We start from the raw sequence: 24,364 nt of genomic DNA on the forward strand, positions 1-24,364 counted from the left end.
GTTACAGTATCCCCCCTCTTATGCCCCCTCCACTTGGGACCAGAACGAGAGAGAAACTTTTTAATGAGGGTAGGAATGTTGAGATTCTCTTCTGGCTCCCAGGACCTCTCTTCTGGACCAAACCCCCTCCAATCTACTAAATAAAAGGTTCTTCCTCTTACTTTTTTGGTGTCCAGGATCTCCTTAACCTCAAATATCTCGGAAGAACCGCTGGGGGAAACTTCAGAGTTAAGAGTCTTAGAGTAGCGGTTCAGGACCACAGGTTTCAGGAGAGAAACGTGAAAGGAGTTGGGGATCGGGAGGGTAGGAGGCAGCCGAAGCTTGTAGGAGACCAGGTTAATTTGCTGCAAGATCTCGAAGGGTCCGAGGAACCTGGGAGCAAACTTGTAAGATGGCACCCTCAGCCGCATATTTCTGGAGGACAGCCAGACCTTAGTACCTGGAGAAAACTGGGGAGGTTCTATTCTCCTTGTGTCTGCCTTACGTTTCATGCTGTCCACCGCCAGCAGAATGGAGGATCTGGTCTGCTGCGAGATCCGCAGGAAGTCCCTAAAAGCAGAATCAGCTGCGGGCACTTCGGACATAACGGACACCGGATGAGGGAGACGTGGGTGTTGTCCGTAAACTATGAAGAATGGTGTATTAATTGTGGACTCACTAGTATAATTATTATACGAGAACTCGGCCCAAGGAAGAAGCTGCACCAAGTCATCATGCTGCTTGGAGATGAAGTGTCGTAGGTAGTTCTCCATGATTTGGTTGATCCTCTCGACTTGACGATTGGACTGAGGATGGTAGACTGAGGAAAAGTCCAACTTCACACCGAGGAGTACGCAGAGGGCTCTCCAGAACTTCGAGGCAAACTGATCAGACACAATATGCCTAGGCAAGCTTTTCAGGTGGAAGATGTGTTGGATGAAGAAGGCGGCCAGTTGAGATGCAGAAGGTAGACTGGTCAGCGGAACGAAGTGAGTCATCTTTGAAAATCGGTCCACCACCACCCAGACCAATCTGCATCCCGCAGAGGGAGGCAGGTCCATGACAAAGTCCATAGCAATATGTTGCCAGGGGGGCATCGGACACAGGCAGCGGCTGGAGCAGGCCTGCCGGTTTGGAGTGGGCAACTTTATTTGGTGCGCACACCGTACAGGAGGAGACAAAGTTTGTGATGTCTTTGGGCAGCGTGGGCCACCAGAACTGACGAGCGATCAAGTCTCTCGTCTTACGGACACCCGCGTGACCTACCAGTTTGGAGCTGTGTTCCCAGCGGAGGATTCTTCGTCTGTCTGCCAGACGCACAAAAATCCTCCCCGGGGGAATGCCTCTAACTTGCAGAGGGTTGACAGGGGTGATGCAGGATGGATTAATAATATTCTGTGGAGACTCTATAGTGTCCTCTGTCTCGAAAGACCTGGACAAGGCATCGGCCCTCACATTCTTGTCGGCCGGACGGTAATGGAGCTCAAACTGGAACCGGGCAAAGAACAGTGACCACCTGGCCTGACGGGGATTCAGTCGTTGGGCCGTCTGGAGATAAGTGAGGTTCTTGTGGTCCATAAAAATATCAAGATGGGATGAACTGCGCCCTCTAATAGATGTCTCCACTCCTCCAGAGCCAATTTGATGGCCAGTAACTCCCGATCCCCAATCGAGTAGTTGCGTTCTGCGGAAGAGAAGAGCTTGGAGTAATAGCTACATACCATTGACTTGCCCTTGGAACCTCTCTGGAACAGGAGTGCACCAGTACCGACAGAGGAGGCGTCCACCTCCAACGAAAACTGTCGAGAAACATCTGGATGATGGAGGAGGATCGAGGCTGACGTGAAGACACTCTTCAGGCTGTTAAATGCAGCCTCCGCCTCTGGAGTCCACACCTTGGGGTATCATGCTTTTCTTGGTGAGGTTAGAGATATGAGATAACAGTGAGGAAAAGTTTGGAATGAACTGTCTGTAGAAATTGGTGAATCCCAGGAAGCGCTGTATGGTCCTCAAGCCTTGAGGGCGTGGCCATTCCAGAACGGCCTTTACCTTTTCAGGATCCATCTTGAGACCTTTATTCGTGATGATGTAGCCCAGGAAGGGTAAAGCATCTTTCTCAAACACGCCCTTCTCCAACTTGGCGTACAGACAATTCTCCCTTAACCATAGCAAAACTTGACGGACATGTCTCCAATGAGTCATTGGACCTGGAAAAAAAATCAAGATGTCATCAAGATAGACCACAACAGAAACATAGAGGAGGTCACGGAAGATGTCATTAACGAACTCTTCGAAGACTGCGGGAGCATTACACAGACCGAAGGGCATTACTAGATATTCATAGTGTCCGTCACGGGTGTTAAATGCCATCTTCCATTCGTCACCCCGGCAAATCTGGATTAGGTTGTAAGCCCCACGCAGGTCTAGCTTTGAAAAAATCTTGGCTCCACGTATGCGATCAAACAGTTCAGAAATCAAAGGCAACGGATACCTATTTTTTACAGTGATCTGGTTGAGACCCCGGTAGTCGATGCAGAGAACCATCCTTTTTCTTGCCGAAGAAGAACCCGGCTCCTGCCGGGGAGGAAGACTTCCGTACAAAGCCCCTCTCCAAGTTCTCCTTAACATAGGTGGACATGGACAGAGTCTCTGGCAAGAAGAGATGATATACCCTACCACGGGGAAGGGATGCACCAGGAATTAGGTCAATAGGACAGTCATAGGACGGTGTAGGGGCAGCGACTCCGCCTCTTTCTTGCGGAAGACATCGGAGAATGCAGAATAATGACCAGGCAATCCTGCCAAGGACTGAGGAAGAGGAGGCTAAGCCAAACTAATCTGCACCAGGCAGTGGTTGAGACACTCGGGACCCCACTGGAGAACCTCTCCAGAATTCCAGTCCAGGACTGGGGCATGTAGTCGGAGCCAGGGCAGACCCAGCATCACAGGATTGACAGCCTTAGCCAGGACAAAGAAAGAAAGGAGCTCGGAATGGAGGGCTCCCGCTTGGAGCCTCAGTGGCTTGGTCACAGCTACTATTGGGTCTATCAGAGGTAGTCCATTCACAGATGCAACCATCAATGGCCTCTCCAGAGGGGTTGTGGGCAATTTTAGAAGATCCACCAGGTTTCTACGAATGAAATTAGCAGTGGATCCAGATTCCAGATACGCAGAGACCCGATGCGTTTTCTCGCCGGACACTATGGTCACGGGGATGGACAATTTAGAAAAAGTCCTGCTTTACCCAGGATTGTCTCTCCCACCAACCCTAGGCTCTGGGGCTTTTGGGGACACAGACGCACATTATGGCCTCCGAGGCCGCAATATAGACAGAGTCCTGAGGCGCATCTGCGTTGTCTCTCCTGGGTAGACAGCTTAAACTGGTCCGTCCTCACAGACTCCTTTAGAGGATCAGTGTAATGTCCGTGGCTGTGGGCTGTCAGCTCCAAACCCCTCCTGACAGCCGCAACCACGAGTCGGCAAGCGCTGGCCCCAGCCTCCTCCTCAGGAGACGCCAGCGCTCGCTTCCACTCACCTCAGCCGGATCCCCTAGGGTGCGCGCGCACGCTCATGCCCGCTCTTAAAGGGGCAGCGTGCGTACCGGACTTCTTGATGAACTTTAACCTGTGAGTACCCTGGACTGTAAGAGGGATCCAGCCCCCTGCTTCTATGCCTGAGCATTGTTGATGTTTCCTAGTTTGTCTATGTGATGGCCTCCTAGTGTGTTTCCCGTTTCCTGTACCTGTTCTTTGCATTCCATACCATCCTGGTCTAGCACTGTGCTGTGCCAAAGTCGTGTTGTGCTGTATTCCACGTCTGACCTGCTTCACCTCGCCTGACGTCTGCTGCCTAGTCCTAGCCAAGCCTGCCTTCTTGCTGTCTGAGCTGCCACAGGTACCTATATGAACTATAGACTTTCACCTGCGCCCTGTTGGCCAGCTGCCTTACCGCCAAGGCGGTACGGCCCAGTGGGTCCACAGACACTTCGTGACAGTACTCTCAGGCCATGGACCCCGCTGGCCGATTCAAGACCATGACGACGTCACATCAGATGCGAGCGTATATGCTGGACCTCCGGTCTCAACAGGACAAACTCCTTCAGGCGTTGAATATTCTTGCATGTCGGCAGGAGGCACAAGCTGCTGTTCCTCCTCCTACACCTCTTGGCAGTGTTTATCCTCAGACTACACCTCTTGGCAGTGTTGACCCGCGTGTTTCTTTGCCATTTCCTGACCGCTATGATGGAGAAGCAAGTACCTGTCGTGGATTTTTGAATCAGTGCCAGATTCACTGCTGCCTGTATGCTAGGACAATTTTGTCTGATGGCACAAGGGTCGCCTTCATCCTCTCTCTCCTCACTGGCAAGGCTCTTGCATGGGCGAACCCTATCTGGGAGAGACAAGGACTAGAGACCTGTGACTTCCAAGCTTTCCTCCGGACTTTTCGCATGGTGTTTGAGGAGCCTGGACGGGTCTCATCTGCAGCGGCATGTTTGATTAACCTATGCCAAGGAGACACCTCCGTCAGCGAGTACGCCATCTACTTCCGCACCCTGGCGGGAGAGCTGTTATGGAACAATGAGACTCGGTGGCTGCATTCTGGTATGGACTGGCTTCTAGAATTAAGGATGAACTTGCCACTCGGGATATGCCGTCTACCCTGGATGACCTCATCCTTCTGTCTGTCCGGATTGATATATGGATCCGAGAATGTCTCCAAGAGGTTCGACGGGAGGGTGTCCTTCCCAGTCTGGCTCCTACTTTGCAGCAACCCCTGCTGTTCTCAGATGTTGATCTTCCTAAGGAGTCGGTAATAATGGACCAGTGTAAGTTATCCACCCAGGAGAAACAACGCAGACGCACGTCTGGACTCTGTCTTTATTGCGGCCTCGGTTGCCATCTCGTGTGCCTGTCTCGCCAAATTTCCCAAAACCTAGGGTTCCTAGGAGTGACAACCTTGGGTTAGAATGGACCTCCGTCTAGATTGTCCATACCTGTGACCATAGTGTCCAGCAAGAGAATGCATCAAGTCTCTGCGTATCTGGACTCTGGATCCGCTGCTAATTTCATCCATAGAGACCTGGTGGACCTTCTGCAATTACCCACCACCCCTCTGGAGAATCCGTTGACAGTTGCTTCAGTGAATGGACTACCTCTGCTAGATCCAGTTATAGCTGTGACCAAGCCGCTGAGGCTCCAAGTGGGAGCCCTTCACTCCGAACTTCTGTCTTTCTATGTGCTATCCAAAGCTGTTAACCCTGTGTTGCTGGGCCTGCCTTGGCTCTGACTGCATGCCCCAGTCCTGGACTGGAATTCTGGAGAGGTTCTCCAGTGGGGTCCTGAGTGTCAAGGTCGTTGCCTGGTGCAGATTATTTTGGCTCAGCCTTCGCTGCCTCGGTCATTGTCAGGATTGCCGAGTCATTATGCTGCATTTTTGGACGTCTTCAGCAAGAGGGAGGCCGAGACATTGCCTCCACATCGGGCATATGACTGCCCTATCGAGCTGATTCCTGGTGCATCCCTTCCCCGTGGTAGGGTATATCCTCTCTCCTTGCCAGAGACTATGTCCATGTCCACCTATGTGAAAGAGAACTTGGAGAGGGACTTCATACGAAAGTCTTCCTCCCCGGCAGGAGCCGGGTTCTTCTTTGTCAAAAAGAAAGATGTCTCTCTTTGTCCTTGTATCGACTACCAAGGTCTCAACCAGATCACGGTGAAGAATAAGTATCCGTTGCCACTGATCTCAGAACTGTTTGATCGTATACATGGTGCCAAGATTTTTTCTAAACTAGAGCTGTGTGGGGCTTACAACCTAGTCCAGATTCGCCAAAGTGATGAATGGAAGATTGCATTTAATACCCGTGATGGACACTATGAGTATCTAGTAATGCCCTTCGGCCTATGTAATGCTCCTGTGGTCTTCCAGGAGTTTGTGAATGACATTTTCCGTGACCTCCTCTGTTTGTGTAGTAGTCTACCTTGATGACTTCTTGATTTTTTTCTCCAGATCCTATAACGCACCAGAGACATGTCCGTCAAGTTCTGCTACGGTTAAGGGAGAATCGTCTGCACGCCAAGTTGGAGAAGTGCGTCTTTGACAAAGATGCTCTACGCTTTCTGGGCTACATCGTCTCGAATCGAGGTCTCGAGATGGATCCTGAGAAGGTAAAGTCTGTTCTGGAGTGGCCCCGTCCTCAAGGCTTGAGGGTCGATACAGCACTTTTTGGGATTCGCTAATTTTTACAGGCAGTTTATTCCAAACTTCTCCTCACTGACTTCTCCCATCTCTGACCCCAGCCTCCTCCTCAGGAGACGCCAGCGATCGCTTCCACTTACCTCAGCCGGATCCCGTAGGGTGCGCGCGCGTGCTCATGCCCGCTCTTAAAGGGGCAGCTTGCGTACCGAACTTCTTGATGAACTTTGACCCGTGAGTACCCTGGACTATAAGAGGGGTCCAGCCCTCTGCTTCTATGCCTGAGCATTGTTGATATTTCCTAATTTGTCTATGTGATGGCCTCCTAGTGTGTTTCATGTTTCCTGTACCATCCTGGTCTAGCACTGTGCTGTGCCAAAGTCGTGTCGTGCTGTATACCATGTCTGACCTGCTTCACCTCTTCTGACGTCTACCTGCTGACTAGTCCTAGCCGAGCCTGCCATGCTGCTGTCTGAGCTGCCACAGGTACCTATACGAACTATAGACTTTCACCTGCGCCCTGTTGGCCAACTGCCTTACCGCCAAGGCGGTACGGCCCAGTGGGTCCACAGACCCTTCGTGACAATCAGCATCTGAGGACAGCAGGGGTTGCTGAAAAGCAGGAACTAGGCTAGGGAGTCCTCCCTCCCGACGAGCTTCTTGGAACCGTTCTTGGATCCTTATATCAATCCGGGCGACCAGAAGGATGAGGGCATCCAGGGTAGATGGTAGATCTCGGGCTGCAAGCTCGTCCTTAATCCTAGGAGACTGTCCCTGCCAGAATGTAGTCACCAGGGCTTCATTGTTCCACAACAGTTCTGCCACCAGGGTGCGGTAGTTGATGGCGTACTCGCCCACGGAGGTGTCTCCCTGGCGTAGGTTCAGCAAGGAGGCGGCTGCAGACGAGACTCGTCCAGTCTCCTCAAACACCGTGCAAAATGTCCGTAGGAACCCCTGGAAGTCACGGGTCTCTGGTCCTAGGTATAGTATGAGGATCGACAGCTTGCACCTCCAGCCGACGTGTGTGTTTTTTATATTTTGTACTAATAAAAGCAGTATAAGCATGGTTTTGACTCTATTTTTAGGTTTTCATTCTGACGTGCAATAATGTTCAGTGCCTGGAGGAGTTGATCCTGTCAAGACCGGAGGTCTAGCATATCCGCCCGCATCTCCTGGGACGTTGTCATGGTCCTGGATTGACCAGTGGTGTCCATGGCCTGAGCCTACTATTCATTGGGTATGTGGACCCACTGGGCCGTACCGCCTTGACGGTATGGGCAACAGGACTCAGGTCACATTTTATAGTTCTTATAGTGTACCTGTGGTAGCTCAGACAGTAGTAAGACAGGCTCAGCTGGGACTAGGCAGCAGGCAGGCACCAGGCGCAGCACAGCAGGACAGGCGTGGAACACAGCACAGCACGACTTCAGCTCAACATGGCACTTGACCAGGATAGCACGGGATACAAGTTACAGGTAGCAGGAATGGGGAACACTGGGAACTGGAAAATACTACGGTAGGAGACCATTTGCATAGACATACTAGGCTCAGGCAAGATAGGAAGGGCCAGAGCCATTCTTATAGTCCCCGGTACTCTGGAAGCAATTAGATAAATTTCACACCAGTGTATGCTCCAAGGCTGATTGAGCTCGCGAGCCCACCCTGGTGGTCACTGTGGAACAGGATGGCCACATGTGCAGACATCTCTGGAGAGAAGAGCGTCAACTGGATGGAAGGAGTTTGTGGTCAGCGACCACAGACGTTACACAGATGAATGCATTTCATAATGGATCAGGTGAATTCATTGAATTCATGGAACTATTTAGGAATTAACTTTATCTAGTTCACAGACAGTAGAGCGACAAAATCATAATGTATCCTGGCTGTGCAGATGGAGATATCAAAAAGTATAATGCAATTAGTCTGATATTTTTATGTCATAGCCTCAAAATAACCCAAATGACAAATATTTGACGTCTGGATTATTATTAATTAGCCATAAGATAAGTTGATCAATGCGTACTGTACATGAGTAAAAATGTTTAGACCATAAATATAATAATGCACTTTGAGAACCAAAATATTCCGAGCTACAGTGACAAAAATTCAATATCAATATGACCTACAAAAGGAATCGGAGATGTACGTTTAGGAGACAGCAGTTATCTTAACAGAATCAAACCCGATCCCTAAATTTCTAAATACCTTCTATTTGAGAAGTTATAATTGAGCCCTAAATGGAGCAGGAATGCAACTGATGCCCTGAGATAGAAGGGTCTGTCTTTGTGACAAATTCCCTTTAACATTGCAGTTAAATATGAGCAAATCTTTGAAAGTCTATTCCCAATTGATACACCAAAATGCAAATAACTCTTAGCGAGTCAGCGCAATGACTACAGGAAAGGAACATGTGAGCTGAAACATTACATGGGTGAATAAAAGGTTTATTTCACTTGAAGTACTGCTTGATATCCTTCAATTTTACAGGAAAATCAGAAATCAATATGTTTTGTGTTTTCAGCAGCTTTCAAATTGACTTTGATTAAACTTTTTTTTTTTACTTTTTAAGATATATCTTCTATATATCCTGCATACATAGAAGCTGTAACGTTCTCTCTTAGCCGGAACTGTCACCTCAGCTGAACTAATGGCTCAGCTTGAGCGGATCCTTTGTGTCTCTGACACACAGGATGCAGCCAATATCGATCACATCTAAGTTGATAAACTTGGATGTGATCAATATAAGGTGGATACAGCTTTTATGTATACAGGATACATAGAATCTGTATCGTAAAAAGTAAAAAACATTTTTTATAAAAGTCAATTTAAAAAGTTATTAAAAACACAAAAAATGTATTTAATGAAAAAAAATATTCAAAGGTGACACGAACAAAACATCAGACTTAGAACATATTCTTTGAAATGTTAAATGATTAGTTATTTGTATAAAAGTTATTTTATTGCTGCCATACTGTAGAATACTTAGCTATAAATTAACAAGATTAATGTATCAACAGGAGAGAAATTATATGTGGTAGAGGGTCAAGACAAGGCGCATTCGCATGACTATCTTTAGGATCTGTGCAATATGGTGCCCATAGCCAGCGATATGTCTTCAATTTCATGCAGAGAAACACAGAGGTGGCATGCAACATCACATAACATATTACCCAGAAAAACAACCAACAATTGCTAGTTTAAAATAGTCATTTATTGATTTATTCATTGAATTTAATATTACATTTATTACATTAAGGTATCATTTTAATGGAGCACAGCAGATGTGGCTGTAAAGTGGATAAAACACTTCAATTGCCAAGATTACTCTATAAATTTGAATTATTTCTTGATAAATTAATTTAATTTTCCGATAAATTAATTTCTGCCTTTCCTTAGGATTTAGAAAATATCTAAATGTATTTTTGGAGAAAACAAAAAAGTTCATAATAGTATACTACTAAATATGTATTAAGCAGCTCAGTTGTATAGTAATCTTTCACAAGAACTGGTTGATTACGAAGAACTCCCAGTACTTGCGAAAGATTATTACACAACTGAACTTCTTACTACAAATGTAGTATTATACTATTAACAATTTTTTCCCCCTTTATAAAAAATATTTTTTTTTTTAAGTAAAACCAAATCTATTTTTTTGAGTCAGTATTTTTATGAGTACGGGAATAAATGTGGGAGGACCCTTGAGCAGACACTTTGATTTGAATACAGCTGTGGAGTCCCACTGAAGAGGTTGACCTAATGGCTAGCTGAAACGCGTCTGGCAATTGTTGTAGGGTTTATTCTAGGTTCATTAGGGTCAATTTGCTGGGTTGCCTTTTCTATTGAGGGATAGAAGTTTGGATACTGTTGCCTTTCTCTCCAAACTGTTAGGAATTTATGTGGAGCTTGGTTTACCTGGACTCACGCACTGAGAACACACCTATTCATCACGCAATAGGAGTCCTGCTATTTGATTTACTAAACCGTTTGATGTCAAGAGATCATTATACACATGTACTGTATGTATCACACAGTGAGTAACCAATGTTTTATCCAGCCAAATATTTTGACTTCTATGCCTATAACTCAGTAAAAAATTGTTTATATTATTCACTTTGATCAATGGTTCAAGTTGATTTTTAAACCAATGATTTAATTGAAAGGTATATTTTAGTAGGAATATTTTTTGTGTTTGATCATATATTTTATTCCTATGTCATACCCTAATATTGTTTGAATTTATTAATTTAGAGATGGCACAACTATTTTAGCCTACTCAGAGATGCTTTGCAAAGCATTTAACTTATCTCAGCCCAATTATAAATCTGGGCAAGAATTGTAGAACGCATTCCTTGCCATACACCAAGTTTAGTAATAGGAGTAGGGGTAGTAATAGGAGTAGGGGTTCCTCAGGTGTAAAAATATATTTTAGGGGTTCCCCCATGGTAATAAACCTGGGAAGCACTGGTCTATCTGATAGCTTAGAGTGAAAGGAGAGGCATATTCTGAAAGCTTCTGCTTTTTTTGAGCTTTTTCACTGTAGAAAGGACATCCAGTATAATTACCTGCTGCATAATGTGGGAACTGCCTAACAAACAGCACTTACAAATGTATTCAATTGGGACACTGTAAGATAATAATTACAAAGGGAAACTTTTTTTTCCTTTACACAACTTTCCCTTTAAATCGATGAGCACCCATCTTATACGCTGTTCACACTGTGCTTAAAACCTTCTGCCGGAGGTATACGTTCGTAGTATTTCCCAAAATATACCTCTGACACAAGGCTGTGACGTGTGAACTGAACCTTGCAAATCTGGTATATTTATATTAAATATATGTGAAGCCAGCAAACACTTCTCAGACAATAGTGCTAATTTGAAGCTGACATAACCAATACCATATTATAAAAAGCTACTTATAATTCAGATTTATTTCACTTTGGTTTATCAATCAAATTAGATTAGATAATAAAATTTTACATGGAGTTAAATGAGAAAAGCTGGACACAAACAAATTAAATTTTCTTAGTAAAAATAAATGCTGTAAACATACTGTATCACTATTAAACAGGACAACAGCCTGTTTAGTACAGGTGCAGCATTGATGACGTTCTTCTTGCTTCTGGTAAAAGGGAAATCTTGTGCTTGCGGCCTGAGGATCCAGCTTATGAATAGTGTGTTAAAGGAGGGTAGCTAATTCCTAACCGTCTGAAATGTTGGCAAGAATGGAATGTATCGAGTCCATGAAAGCCTTCTTAGGTATTTTGTGACAAAAGGCAGATCATAACAAGATTGTGTTACACTGTCATTAGTTTTCCCTGCATGCATTTGTTTATGCCAAGCAGAAGTTCCACTTTCTTCATTTGAACCTAAGCGGAAATAAGATAACAAGATCTTAATTTCTTTGCTGAACAAATGATTTATTGCACTATGCTGGTTGCTAGCCAAAACATGGAAGAAGATTGGTGAGCAACATCCTGAGGTCAGATGACTAAGGAAGGAGATTTTATACTCTTTGCACGGTAATGTAGGTCATTCCATGTTGATTCAGGGGAAGAAGGCTCTGCATCAGCTGCTTTAGTAGCATATCTTAAAGACCCATACCTGTTATACTTATTGTGCGTTCCTTATTTGTCTATTACTCCAAAAAATAATGACATTCTCAACACACATTCAGGCGAGTCTGTTTCAGTTTGAAGCAGATATGTGTGCACCAAGGTATTATTGGAATTTTAGAGAAATAACTTATTCATCTACTTAAACTTCACCTATAGTCTAGTTCAGGGGTCTCAAACTCGGCCGGGTAAATGTGCCGCATATAGAAAAAACGTGAAGTTGACGGGCCGCATTACTTTCAAATTTGATACAATAAAAAAAATGATGAATCAATTATTTGAACTGCTATAACTATACTACATTACTATAATAATACTACATTACTATAATAATATTATAATACCATTACATTACTATAATAATACTACTACATTACTATAACAATACTACTACATTACTATAACAATACTTACTACATTACTATAACAATACTACATTACTATAACCATACTACAATACTACTATAATAATACTACATGACTATAATAATACTACATGACTATAACGATACTACATTACTGTAAAAATACCGCTAGGTTTAAACTTACCGGATATTTGCGAGTTTACACCACACGCTTATTTTAACAATCCAGTTTTCCCCGTTTCAGTGTTACTAAATGCCATCTGGCGGCTCAGTTGGCAGCGGTTGGCAGACACAATAATGTCAAGATTGGGCAGCCCCTTCTTAGAAAATGCCACAATGCCCCCTGTAGATATTGCCACAGTGCCCTCTGTAGATAATGCCGTAGTGCCCTCTGTAGATAATGCCGCAGTGCCCTCCGTAGATAATGCCACATTGCTCTCCGTATATATTGGCCCAGTGCCCTCCGTAGATATTGCCACACTGCCCTGTGTAGATAATGCCACACTGCCCTGTGTAGATAATGCCACACTGCCGTGTGTAGATAATGCCACACTGCCCTGTGTAGATAATGCCACACTGCTCTCCGTAGATATTGGCACAGTGCCCTCTGTAGATTTTGCCACACTGCCCTGTGTAGATAATGCCACACTGCCCTATGTAGATAATGCCACACTGCCCTGTGTAGATAATGCCACACTGATGTTGGTAGATATTGGCACACTGCCCTGTGTAGACAATGCCACACTGCCCTGTGTAGACAATGCCACACTGCCCTGTGTAGATAATGCCACACTGCCCTCTGTAGATAGTGCCACAGTGCCCTCTGTAGATAGTGCCACACCCCTTTGAAGATAGCGCCACCCTCACTGTAGTTAGCAATACCCCTCTCCATAGATAGCACCACTGGGAGACTCCCTCTAGGAGTGGAATCCCCAGCCAGAGCATAGGCTGGGGATTCCGCTCCTAGAGGGAACCCCTGATGTCACTGTCCACTGTCAGGGGCTACTCCTGGGACGGAATCCCCTGCCAGAGCGTCGGCAATTTGGATTCCGCTCCAGAAGTAGCCACTGACGTCACTGTCCATATATGGACAGTGACGTCAAGGGCTTCCCCGGGCACAACACTTAAAGTAGAGCTGTTCCCTGGGAGACCTCTGTGAGTGGAGGAGCTCCCGCTGCTCCTCCACTCTGAACTAATGCTGAAGGAGCGAGCTGACTGTTCTTTGCTTCAGCATTGGGTTCAACTGTAACTGCGTCCTGAGGACTGGGGCAGCCTGGGACAGCGGGACACCGCCCGGAATCCGGGACTGTCCCGCTGAATCCGGTACGGTTGGGAGGTATGGCAGAGGGAATGTAGCGCTATCTACAGGTGGGTTGCACTATCTACAGGGGGCTGTGTAGCCATTTCTCACCTACCACCAATGGAATGCGAGCGCCTGCGCATTCCTCCTTCGGGCTGCCCTCTCCTCTCTCTAGAAGCTATGGTGTCCTGCAGGCTGCAGATGACCACCTAGGGCACGCCATACCTACCAACCGTCCCGGATTCAGTGGGACAGTCCCGGATTCCGGGCGGTGTCCCGTAATCCTGGACTGTCCCACTGGGTTAATCACTTGATTTGGCAGCACAAACACCCTTTGCCTCACTATCCAAGCACCTGATTTATAAATTGACTAATTTGTAAAAGGACAGATCTTTCCAGGAGACAGATAGATAGATAGATAGATAGATAGATAGATAGATAGATAGATAGATAGATAGATAGATAGATAGATAGATAGATAGATAGATAGATAGATAGATAGATAGATAGATAGATAGATAGATAGATAGAGATAGATAGATAGATAGATAGATAGATAGATAGATAGATAGATAGATAGATAGATAGATAGATAGATAGTATCTTTTAAATCTAAAGAGGTGATGTACATATGCATTTAATTTAATAGAATGCCTCACTTATATTGTTTATTCAATTGTTTTCATTGTACTTTTTCTCCTTTTTTGTGATTTTGTTTAGTATGCTGCTTAAAAATGTGTAAAGAAACTGTGTACCCAATAGCCAATCAACTTGAAGGGGTTAATTATAAGCACTCCCACTTCCCTGCTTTTTACAACATCTGATCTATAAAAGCAGACTCTGTATACCAGAGAGTAGCTATGATTAAGAACTGAAAATTTCAAAACGCGTAGGCGTTCTCTCCTCAGGATTTTTTTATTTCTTGTTTTAATTTTGACTCAAATAAAAAGTTTTGTATTTATTCATATGATATAGTGTGCTGGACCTCTAACTTTGTTCCTTGGATTTCTACCTACTCCCGACGTAGCTCTCTTGCCCGTGCACCAATCAATCAAGGAATGTGGCGTCCTTACTTCAAATGAGTGGTGAGCAGACCAATTTTTCTTGTATATTTTCTTCTAACTTTCTACTGCCTATCTCCTTCAACAGCTATCTGCAAATCCCCGGGTTCTGGTTGTTAGAGGGGAGGAAAAATAGTGAGGCATGCCCTTGGTACCTCTTGGACTTTTTGCACTTATTGTAGATATTGAATTGTCATTGTAAACTTGGCTATTTTACCTTACCTTCCTGAAAAAAAATCTCCAAAGAGCATCTATTTTTTTTATCAGAACCCTTTATGGACATATGTGATTTTGGAAAGGTAGATGTAATGGCGGGGTAGGGAGACAGACAGGTAAGCACTAATCTACCCGCCACTCAGTCCCTACCTACTTGCAACGGCCCATCCTAAGCGACGGCGTACAACTGGGCTTCACGTTCGGGACAAGAGAGATTATATATCCTACCCTTAGGGAGCTTAGCTCCTGGTACCAAATCGATTGCGCAATCGTATTCTCTATGAGGAGGTAACGCTTTAGAAAAAACATCAGCAAAGTCCTGAATAAACTCAGGTAGAGTGTTCACCTCCTCTAATCCCTGCATAACCAGTACAGAGCGCTGCTCCAAATGCATGGAGCCAACAAGGAGTTAAAAAACAGTATGCTGCGTAAAATAACCATTAGCAAGAGGAGTGGAGTCGATACCCACTACCGGAACAGGTTTAGGCAAATCAATCAATGGAATAGCTAGAGACATAGCAAATTCCGCAGACATAATATTAGCAGAAGACCCTGAATCCACGAAGGCATTGCCGGTAGCAGACCTACCACCAAAAGAGACCTTAAAGGGAAGCAAGATCTTATTAGGTTTCATATTCACGGGAAATACCTGTGCGCCAAGCGACCTCCCCGATGGTCACTTAGGCGCGGAAGTTCTTCCAGCTGCTTATTCTTACGCCTAGGACAGTTGTTCACTTGATGCTTGTCCTCCCCCTAGTAGAAGCAGAGACCATTCTTCCTGCGGAAGTCTCTACGGTTGGGGAGACACGGAGGCCCTGAGTTGCATTGGTTCATCCGAGTTTTCCGTGGAAGAACGAAGCAACGGAACTTCGGGAGCCATCATGGGGGAGCCAGAGGAGAAGGCACAAAAACGTTCAAGTCGTCGTTCCCTGAGACGTCGGTCAAGTCGTACCGCTAAAGCCATAACCTGATCTAGAGAGTCAGAAGAGGGGTAGCTAACTAACAGGTCCTTCAGGGCGTTCGACAGACCCAATCTAAACTGGCACCTCAAGGCAGGGTCATTCCACCAAGAAGCTACCACTTCCTAAAGTCCGAACAGTACTCTTCAACGGGTCTCTTATCCTGACGTAAGGTCACCAGCTGACTCTCGGCAAAGGCAGTTTTGTCAGTCTCGTCATATATGAGCCCGAGAGCAGAAAAAAAAAGGTCAACAGAGGAAAGTTCAGGGGTGTCGGGAGCCAATGAGAAGGCCCATTCTTGGGGTCCGTCCTGGAGCCGGGACATAATTATACCCACTCGCTGGCTCTCAGAACCTGAGGAGTGGGGCTTTAGACGGAAATAGAGCCTACAACTCTCCCGAAAGGAGAAAAAAGTCTTCCGGTCCCCTGAGAACCGGTCAGGCAACTTGAGGTGGGGTCAAGAGGTGAGGTGGGGGGCACTACCAGGGAAGCATCTTGCTGGTTGCCTGTCTGAGCCAGGGCTTGGACCTGTAGGGAGAGGCCCTGCATTTGCTGAGCCTGGGTCTCAAGGGGGTCCATAGTTAGGACAGGGACCAGGGTAGAAAAGGTATATGGGCCTGTGATTATGTAATGGCGGGGTAGGGAGACAGACAGGTGAGCCCTAATCTACCCGCCACTCAGTCCCTGCCTACTTTCAACGGCCCGTTCTAAGCGACGGCGTACAACTGGGCGACGGTCCCTACGCTCACTAAGTGCACGACAGACAAACAGACAAGGGTACACAGAAGCTAAGGGAAATGGGGCTGTTGCCCATGACAACCCCGTGAGCAACAAGGATAGTGAACGAGCCGAGTCAAACCAGGAGTGGACAAGGTACAAAATGCAGAGCAGGAGAAAAGTGAACGAGCCGAGTCAAACCAGGAGTGGACGAGGTACAAAACGCAGAGCAGGAGAATAGTCAGTTAAGCCAGGGTCAATATGAAGCAGAAGACAAGTAGTAAGTAGCAGCAGCAGAGCCAGGAAACAGACTGAAACAATCACAGGCAAAGGAGGAGCAGGAAGTGAAGGTATAAATAGACAGAGGGTGGGAGCTAGCTCCGTCTGGCCAGGCTGTGATAGGCTCTCCCACTCCTCAGCCTCCCAGGCTGATTGGTGGAAGAAGGGGTCACTCGACCAGACTTAGGAGCAGGTGCAGAGTGAGTAACCACGGGCGTCGACACAGAAGCTGTGTCAGGCAGATTCTTTACAGTAGAAAGGAAAAATGGACAGTTACATTGCCTTGTATATGCAACTTCCCTACAGGAGCGGTGTTTCTGTTTAATGCCGAGGGCTTTGAAGCAAAAGGTAGAGAGACCTAAAGTTGTGTTTGATGTTTATGCATGCTATTAATCCGCTCTTTATTGCAGGTTCTTTCCTATATATTTGCACTTCATGTTTTTTACAGACAGAACACTGTAAAGGCCCATTGGGGTCAGAGGTCAGCTGTGGGTAATGGACGCTGTAGTGCAGGGCCATATGGCTCTTTTGGAATATGAGGAGCCTAGTCTATAAATAGCAGGGTTTTAGGTGCCACAGGGGTTTGGTGATGAAGTGAGTCAGTTGAACAGAGTGAACGTGTGGGACGAGCAGCATAGAGGAAGCCGGGCTGCAAAGGCTATCTGAAGGTCCTAAACTAGAGGAAACTGTGCAGAACTGGTGGATTGCCAAGCAAGGCGGAAGACGCTGTTCTGAATCCAGACAGGGTGTAATCTGTATCTAGTGATATCCCGGGCAGGGCTGAAGCTGACCTATAAGACTGCTGGGTAAAGTAAAATTACCAGTTGATTTACCACCAGGGACTGAAATGTGCTAAACTGAGTGGTGTATAACATCTCTGGATTTTAGCAGGCAAATGAACATCCACTACATCTTAGTCTTATGGAAGAGACAACTTTAGCCAAAACAGTGTCCCATTTCCAAAAGATGTATTTGAACCGCCAAGAATTGTGCCTCTGCAAAGACTGCAATTTAGAATATTGAACTGTTCTCTGTCACATAACAAACTGTACCCGCCTTTGAACCATCAAGAGCTGTGTCTGAAGAGAGAAAAATTGGTTCCATCGTTTACAACTTGCTATCTTCTCCCTTTTTGCCACTACACCCTTAATCAAGCGGCATGGTTACATGTAAGGGGATTGGTCATGTCCCTTTAAAAGAACTATAAAGTGCCCCCATTGCTGTATGTATCTTTCCCCCCTTCATCTGTTTTGTGTGCTCCTGGAACTTGCAGTCCACCATATTGTCAGACTGAAGACTTGACGGCATCTCCCTCCAAGTAGACGCCAATACATGTGGCTGCACTCTCCTGCCTCTATGGTGCGCGCGCACGATCGTCCCCAGCCTTAAAGGGCCAGCAAAGTGTTCCCTAACCTATCTCCTTACATCCTGGACTATATAAAGGGCTCTGCCCTTCCATTCCTTGCCTGGGCATTGTTGTTGTATTCCCATGTTAGTCTAAGCAAATGGTCCCTTAGTTGTATCCTGCTTACAGTGTTCCCGTATCCTGCTTCCTATATCCTGTAACTGTGTTTGTTCCTGAGCTGCATATAGTGTTGGCGTCGTGTTGTTCCATCTGCCACCTCTAGTGTCATCTGCCATGTCCGGTGTCATTTACCATGCCAAGCATCATCTGTGCCAAGTGTCTGCTACACCACATGCCTGCTTCTCCGAGTATCTGCCAGATCATCTTCCCAGGTACTCTTACCCCAGAGACTGTTATTGATTGTTAATTGGCAAGCTGCTATGGTGGAGCGGCCTAGTGGATCCACATACCCCACAGGCATGATATGACCCATGGAGGCCCATTGTTATTCCCCACAAAGTGACTAGTGCATCATCGCACTAAACGTATTGACTGGGCAGGCTGTGTGGTAGAGGGTAGCCCATCAGCAATAAAGTAGCGACCCAGTTGACAGGCTGCAGAGCCTTTCATTTGTTTATGTGTTTATTTATACAAATATATTGATGGCCATTCAGCTCTGTAACTCTACACTCTGGCACTGGAGAACTAGAGGAGGTTTTTATACGGGACTTTTGTAATGCCAACCCAATCCAAGAGAATAGGCAACAGATACTAACATTTTGCTCCACATTGTCTTTGATGACAGGAGACAGGTCTGACAATGCCAGGACATATCATTAAATTGTTCCTGCAATGGAGCGCCATGAAAGATGAATAGCTATAACATGTTGAAGTAGCTTTGTGACAGCAAGATAGGCGAAGATGTATATTTTGGATCTGATAAGCGGTGTGTAGTATTTGCAGAAAGTTAAATCAAGCAAAAAATCATCTCTATTTTTATTCAATTGGATCCTAAATGTTGTATTTTAGTCACACACTTCACAGATGTCTGAGGTGTACTTACATGTACATCTGAGTATGTTAAGAGGAATACATATGCAACCACTTCTAAAAATTATATTCTTTTCAAGTTTCATCTCAGATCCACATATGGTTTACATGTGTGTTCTAACATAATTATGGAAACAGTGTTGCAACAGGAAGCAATGAATTTATATAAGTATATAGTTTACCTGGAATAGTGTTATCAAGAAGACATCCTAAGAATCCTCCAACAAACATTTCTGTTGTGAGAAGCACGGTTATGGTTTGGTCAAGTTCCTTAATTCCTTTAAAACAAAAAAAGACAAAATACCTAATTCATTCATAAATAGTTTTGCACCAGATGTCTATATATCTGGTTCTTTAGTTAGATCTTAGTCTCTAGTCATTACGACCACGAGGGTGCTATAGTGATATAATCTTGGTTAAGTTCAACTCCGGATGGTTCGAGTATTGCGGCTCTAATACAGACGCTAAAATGCTTAGGTATTACAACCACCTTAATGTTGACTTCTACACATCTTAAAACTGCATGGTGTCAGGCATAATAAATGAAGCCACATAAGAGCGGTTCATCAGTAATAACATCTTATTTACACATTTCAGTTAATTAATAACTTCAGATCAGATTGAAATGTATGTTGATGCAGCAGAGATTTAAATAAAACTATAACATCGTTTTTCCATGTAATGATGTAGCATACAATAATCAGTTTCCTGTCACACTACATGTTTTCATAATCTTTGGCTGTTCACCTTGTCTCCATAGGTATCCTCCTGTATGTCCATATGGCTGGGCATGGTTTAGCTCTGGATTTCATGCTACTGTTCTCTGCCCTCACCTGCTACTCTAGTCATGTGCCCATATTTTTCTTCCTGTTATAAAGGGACAGTGCTCAGGAAAGCTTGATGCACTGGCCAATAATCCTCTGCAACTTCACCTAAATATTTAGACTCAGGAGACTCCATTGGTGCCGGATTAAGGAACTGATAATTCCATGTCTTCAACTTAGTCCTCTATATCCAAAGTCTTACCAACTTCCTACTTGTGCCCTGGTTCTGATCTTACTCACTACAATAGTACTGATGTGGTTATGTGATCTGCTACGATCTGGTTTTGTTTTCCAGCTCTAAACCCCTGGCTGCATTACTTATTCTGACTCCAGTTTGTTATACTGGTCTTCCGGTGCAGTGGGCCATAGTCAAACAAGGGCCATGACTTAAGGGCTTCCCTACAGCAATGCTGTGGTAAAGGATGAATTTTAAATAAATCTCTTACACACCTCAAGATAAGTAACGCCAATTTTAACAAGGTCCGTAGGGTCCAAAATCCTGGATTGTTACAGCCAAACTCCAATAAGTTATCTTAACATGAAGAAATACTGGCACATGCCTCACAATATCTGCATTTCCATCTTAATACTTACTAAAAAAAAATACACATAGATGCTTTGCATAAACATATGTGGAATACTATCTGGGCAAAGAAGTTGTTTCTGGCACCTGCTATAAACATACTAAGGCAAATGAGCCTCAGTAAGGGGGAATCTCAGAAATAGGCTTAAAGGCAGTCCCTATTGATCAAGCAATTGCAGAAATAAATAATCAAAACAATAACTAGGAATGGATAGAATACACTTTTTCTAAAAAATTATCTCAAAATTCGCAAAGGATGTTGATCTAAGGGTAAAAAAAATGTACCTAAGGAATTTCAAAGAGTTCACAGATGGCAGATGGAAAGACCTTTACAACTAAACTCGCTAAAGATGAAAGACATAGCGGTAGAGGTTAACAAGGAAAAAGGATGTATGGAAATACTCAGAAAGGCTATCACAGTAAAAGCTCTGACAGTGAACATTTATGAAACGAATTAAGTGATCATAAAGGAACATTTTTTTAGTTAACACATAAGTAGCAGAGGTAGTAACAGTAATAAACACGTTTCCAAGGTCAGGACCAAATAAATAGCATAGATAGAGCACAAGATCACCAGTCGTATAACTTTATGACCACCTGATGCTTACTTCTGTCACAAAAGAATAAAAAGTGGGAAAATGACAGACACTCAATAGAATAACAATTAGATCTGTCCTTCCTTACCGTTCCTCATATTTCAACATATCCTGAGATGTGTGGTGCGTGATGACATGAGAAAGGATTTGGCGATACTCTGTCACAAGATGTCTGTTACATGGTTTTATATGTGGCCACACGCTGATTTTGATGTGAATTGCAGCCAGCCAATGTTTGTCAGTTTGTCACAATATTGTATTGAATTGGTTTCATGAAAAATTGGAGTTCTTCACCAGATTATAAGTGCGCTCCTACATAATGTGATCGGCGCTGTAATGTAGATAACAACAGTGTTTTTTATTTTGAAAAACGATCAATTGTGAGCAAGTTATGCACAATTTTAATGTTAATTACTTTCTCAATGGACTACTGGGCGTGTTTTTACTTTTTTACCAACACGTCACATACTCACACATTAACTTTACCGAGGTGTCTTGAGTGAATAGACATTGCCTTCAGCCAGGACACAATGTCTATTCACAATTCGGTAAAGTTTCTGTGAATGACAGCACACGTGATCTCACGAGGTCATGCGGTGCTGTGTGAGTAAGTCACCAAGAAACTTTACCGAAGTGTCGGGAGTGTGAATAGACATTGCGTCCTGGCTGGAGGCAATGTCTATTCACTCTCAAAACACCTCGGTAAAGTTAATGTGTGAGTATGTGACAGTACAGCGTGATCTCGCGAGATCACGCTGTGTACCGAGTACTTGTAAAAATGAATGGAGAGAAGTGTATAACGCTGATTGGTCAGCGTCATACACTTCTCTTTACAACGCCCAGTTGGTAAAAAAGTAAAAACACTCCCAGTTGTCCATTAAGAAAGTAATTAACATAAATCTAAAATTGTGCATATCTTTCTCAAAATTGATCATTTTTCAAAATAAAATCACTGTTGCTATCAACATTACAGCACCGAACACATTATCTAGGAGATTGGTGCACTCATAATGTGGTGACTGAGCCTCTTTAAGCAAAGTTAAGGGTGGACACATCTGTATAAATACAAAACACAAATACCTAAAGTAAATTACTGAAATATGATATTTCCCGGTGGAAAAGTAGTAACAGATTGGCAAGTGGTACTAAAGGAAGGGCCAGAGTCAGCACTCAGCGAACCCGGGAAAGTGCCGGGGCCCATTAAACTGTAGCTGCTCTACACACAGTATAATGTCCCCCATAGCTGCCCCCCACACAGTATAATTCTCCCCATAGCTGCCGTCGTCATGGCATCACTGTCCATATATGGACGATGATGTCAGGAGGAGAGGAGTCCCAGGCAGGTAACTAGAAGCGGATCTGCTCCTGGACTCCATCTCCGGGAAAGCCCCTGACATCACTGTCCATATATGGTCAGTGTTGTCAGGAGCAGAGCAGTCTCCCAGGCAGTGGCATAGCTATAGAAGTCACAACGGTCGCAACCGCGACCGGGCCCCTAAGCCTGGGAGATCCACAGGAAGCACATTCAGTTGGGTTCAATGCTGGAGCCCAGCTGCAGCATTCACTGTGCCGTGAGTGGCTTGGCGCAGGCAGGCGCGATATAGTGACATAATCGCGCCTGTCTGCGCCGAGTCACTCGCAGCACAGTGCAAAGGAGGAGAAGGATCTCCTCCACCCATCGTGAGAACGGGGATAGGTAGGTAATTATGTTATTTTTCTATTAGGTACATGCATATTGGTGCATTATACTGGGTATGGGAGGGGGGCTCATATGGTAGCTTATGAGGGGGCATTATACAGAATGGGGGCATTATACTGTATGGGACAGCTAAGGTGGGCATTATACTGTATGGGGTCATTATACTGTATGGGGGCATTATACTGTATGGGACAGCTATGGGGGCATTATACTGTATGGGGGCATTATACTGTTTGGGGCAGCTAGGGGGGTTATTATACTGCGTGGGGCATTATACTGTATGGGGCAGCTATGGGGGCAATGTACTGTATGTGGTAGCTATGGAGGGCATTATATTGTATGGGGGTCATTATACTGTATGGGGCAGATATGGGGGCATTATATTGTATGGGCATTATGGTGTATGGGGTAGCTATGTGTGGCAATTTACTGTGGGGGCAGCTATAGGGGCATTATACTGTGGGGGCAGCTATGGGGGCATTATACTGTGATGGTCAGCTATGGGGAGCATTATACTGTGTGTGGGGGCAGCTATGGGGAGAATTATACTGTGTGGGGGGCAGCTATGGGGGACATTATACTGTGTGTGGGGCAGCTATAGGTGGGCATTATACTGTGGTGGTCAGAGTGCTAGTAGTGCTCTGCCTGGGACTATGGCTCTGGGGATGCCCCTGATAACACTGTCCATATATGGACAGTGACGTCATGGGCTTCTCCTTAAGCAGAATCACCAGCCAGAGGATCGCCAATGCCCCCCAATGTGTGGCACTACCTGGTGGGGCAGTGTGGCACTACCTAGGTGGGGGGGGGGCTGTTTGGCACTATCTACAGAAGGCACTAAATTTATAGGGGTACAAACTGGGGGTCTAACTTCTATATGGGGGCATAAACAGGGCCTAACCTCTATATCGGGGAACAAAGTGATGTTTTCTGCCATTTTAATGCCGCCGTGAGCTCCCCCTGCAAAGGGGCCTACTAAGTCTGTGTCGCCCAAGGGCCCACATAAACCTGGAGTCGGTCCTGACTAAAGGTAAGTGGTACGTCCATAAAAATATTTATATCTAATTTGTGCTTGTGTGTATATATATATATATATATATATATATATATATATATATATATACAAAAATCAGGCAGCACTCCAAGGTATAAGCAAAATAGTGATAGTGCTTTATTGGTCCATAGAAAAACATGAAGTTTCAGCTCAACACAGGAGCCTTTCATTTGGAGTTTTATATATATATATATATATATATGTATATATATATATATATGTATATATATATATATATATATATGTATGTATATATATATATATATATATATATATATATATATTAAAATATACAGTACTGTGCAAAAGCTTTAGGCAGTTGTGGAAAAATGCTGCAAAGCAAGAATGCTGTAAAAAAATAGAAATGTTAATAGCTTTTTTTTTTTTTAAATTCAATTAAAGGGGTTGTTCAATCCCCAAAAATTAATGGTCTATCCTCAGGATATGCCGTCAATATCTAATCGGTCGGGGTCCGACTCCCGCCGAAAAGCTGTTTTGAAGGGGCTGTGACTCTCATACTGTGAATTGCTG

The 24,364-nt window shown here is 44.6% G+C and overlaps 1 protein-coding gene across 1 annotated transcript in view; it reads right to left on the reverse strand.

The window, feature by feature from the left end:
* Positions 1-11,363: 11,363 nt before the first annotated feature.
* The window catches only part of LOC142750390 (solute carrier family 23 member 1-like), a 272,481-nt gene continuing 259,480 nt past the window's right edge, over positions 11,364-24,364 (reverse strand). The window contains exons 10-11 of the mRNA XM_075859393.1: positions 19,260-19,355; positions 11,364-11,539 (exon numbers count right to left, since the gene is read on the reverse strand). Of these exons, the coding sequence (XP_075715508.1) occupies positions 11,364-11,539; positions 19,260-19,355 (272 nt within the window). The remainder of the gene's footprint in view (positions 11,540-19,259; positions 19,356-24,364) is intronic.

The sequence above is a fragment of the Rhinoderma darwinii genome, chromosome 3 (genome assembly GCF_050947455.1).
Source record: "Rhinoderma darwinii isolate aRhiDar2 chromosome 3, aRhiDar2.hap1, whole genome shotgun sequence".
In the NCBI taxonomy this organism is placed as follows: domain Eukaryota; kingdom Metazoa; phylum Chordata; class Amphibia; order Anura; family Rhinodermatidae; genus Rhinoderma; species Rhinoderma darwinii.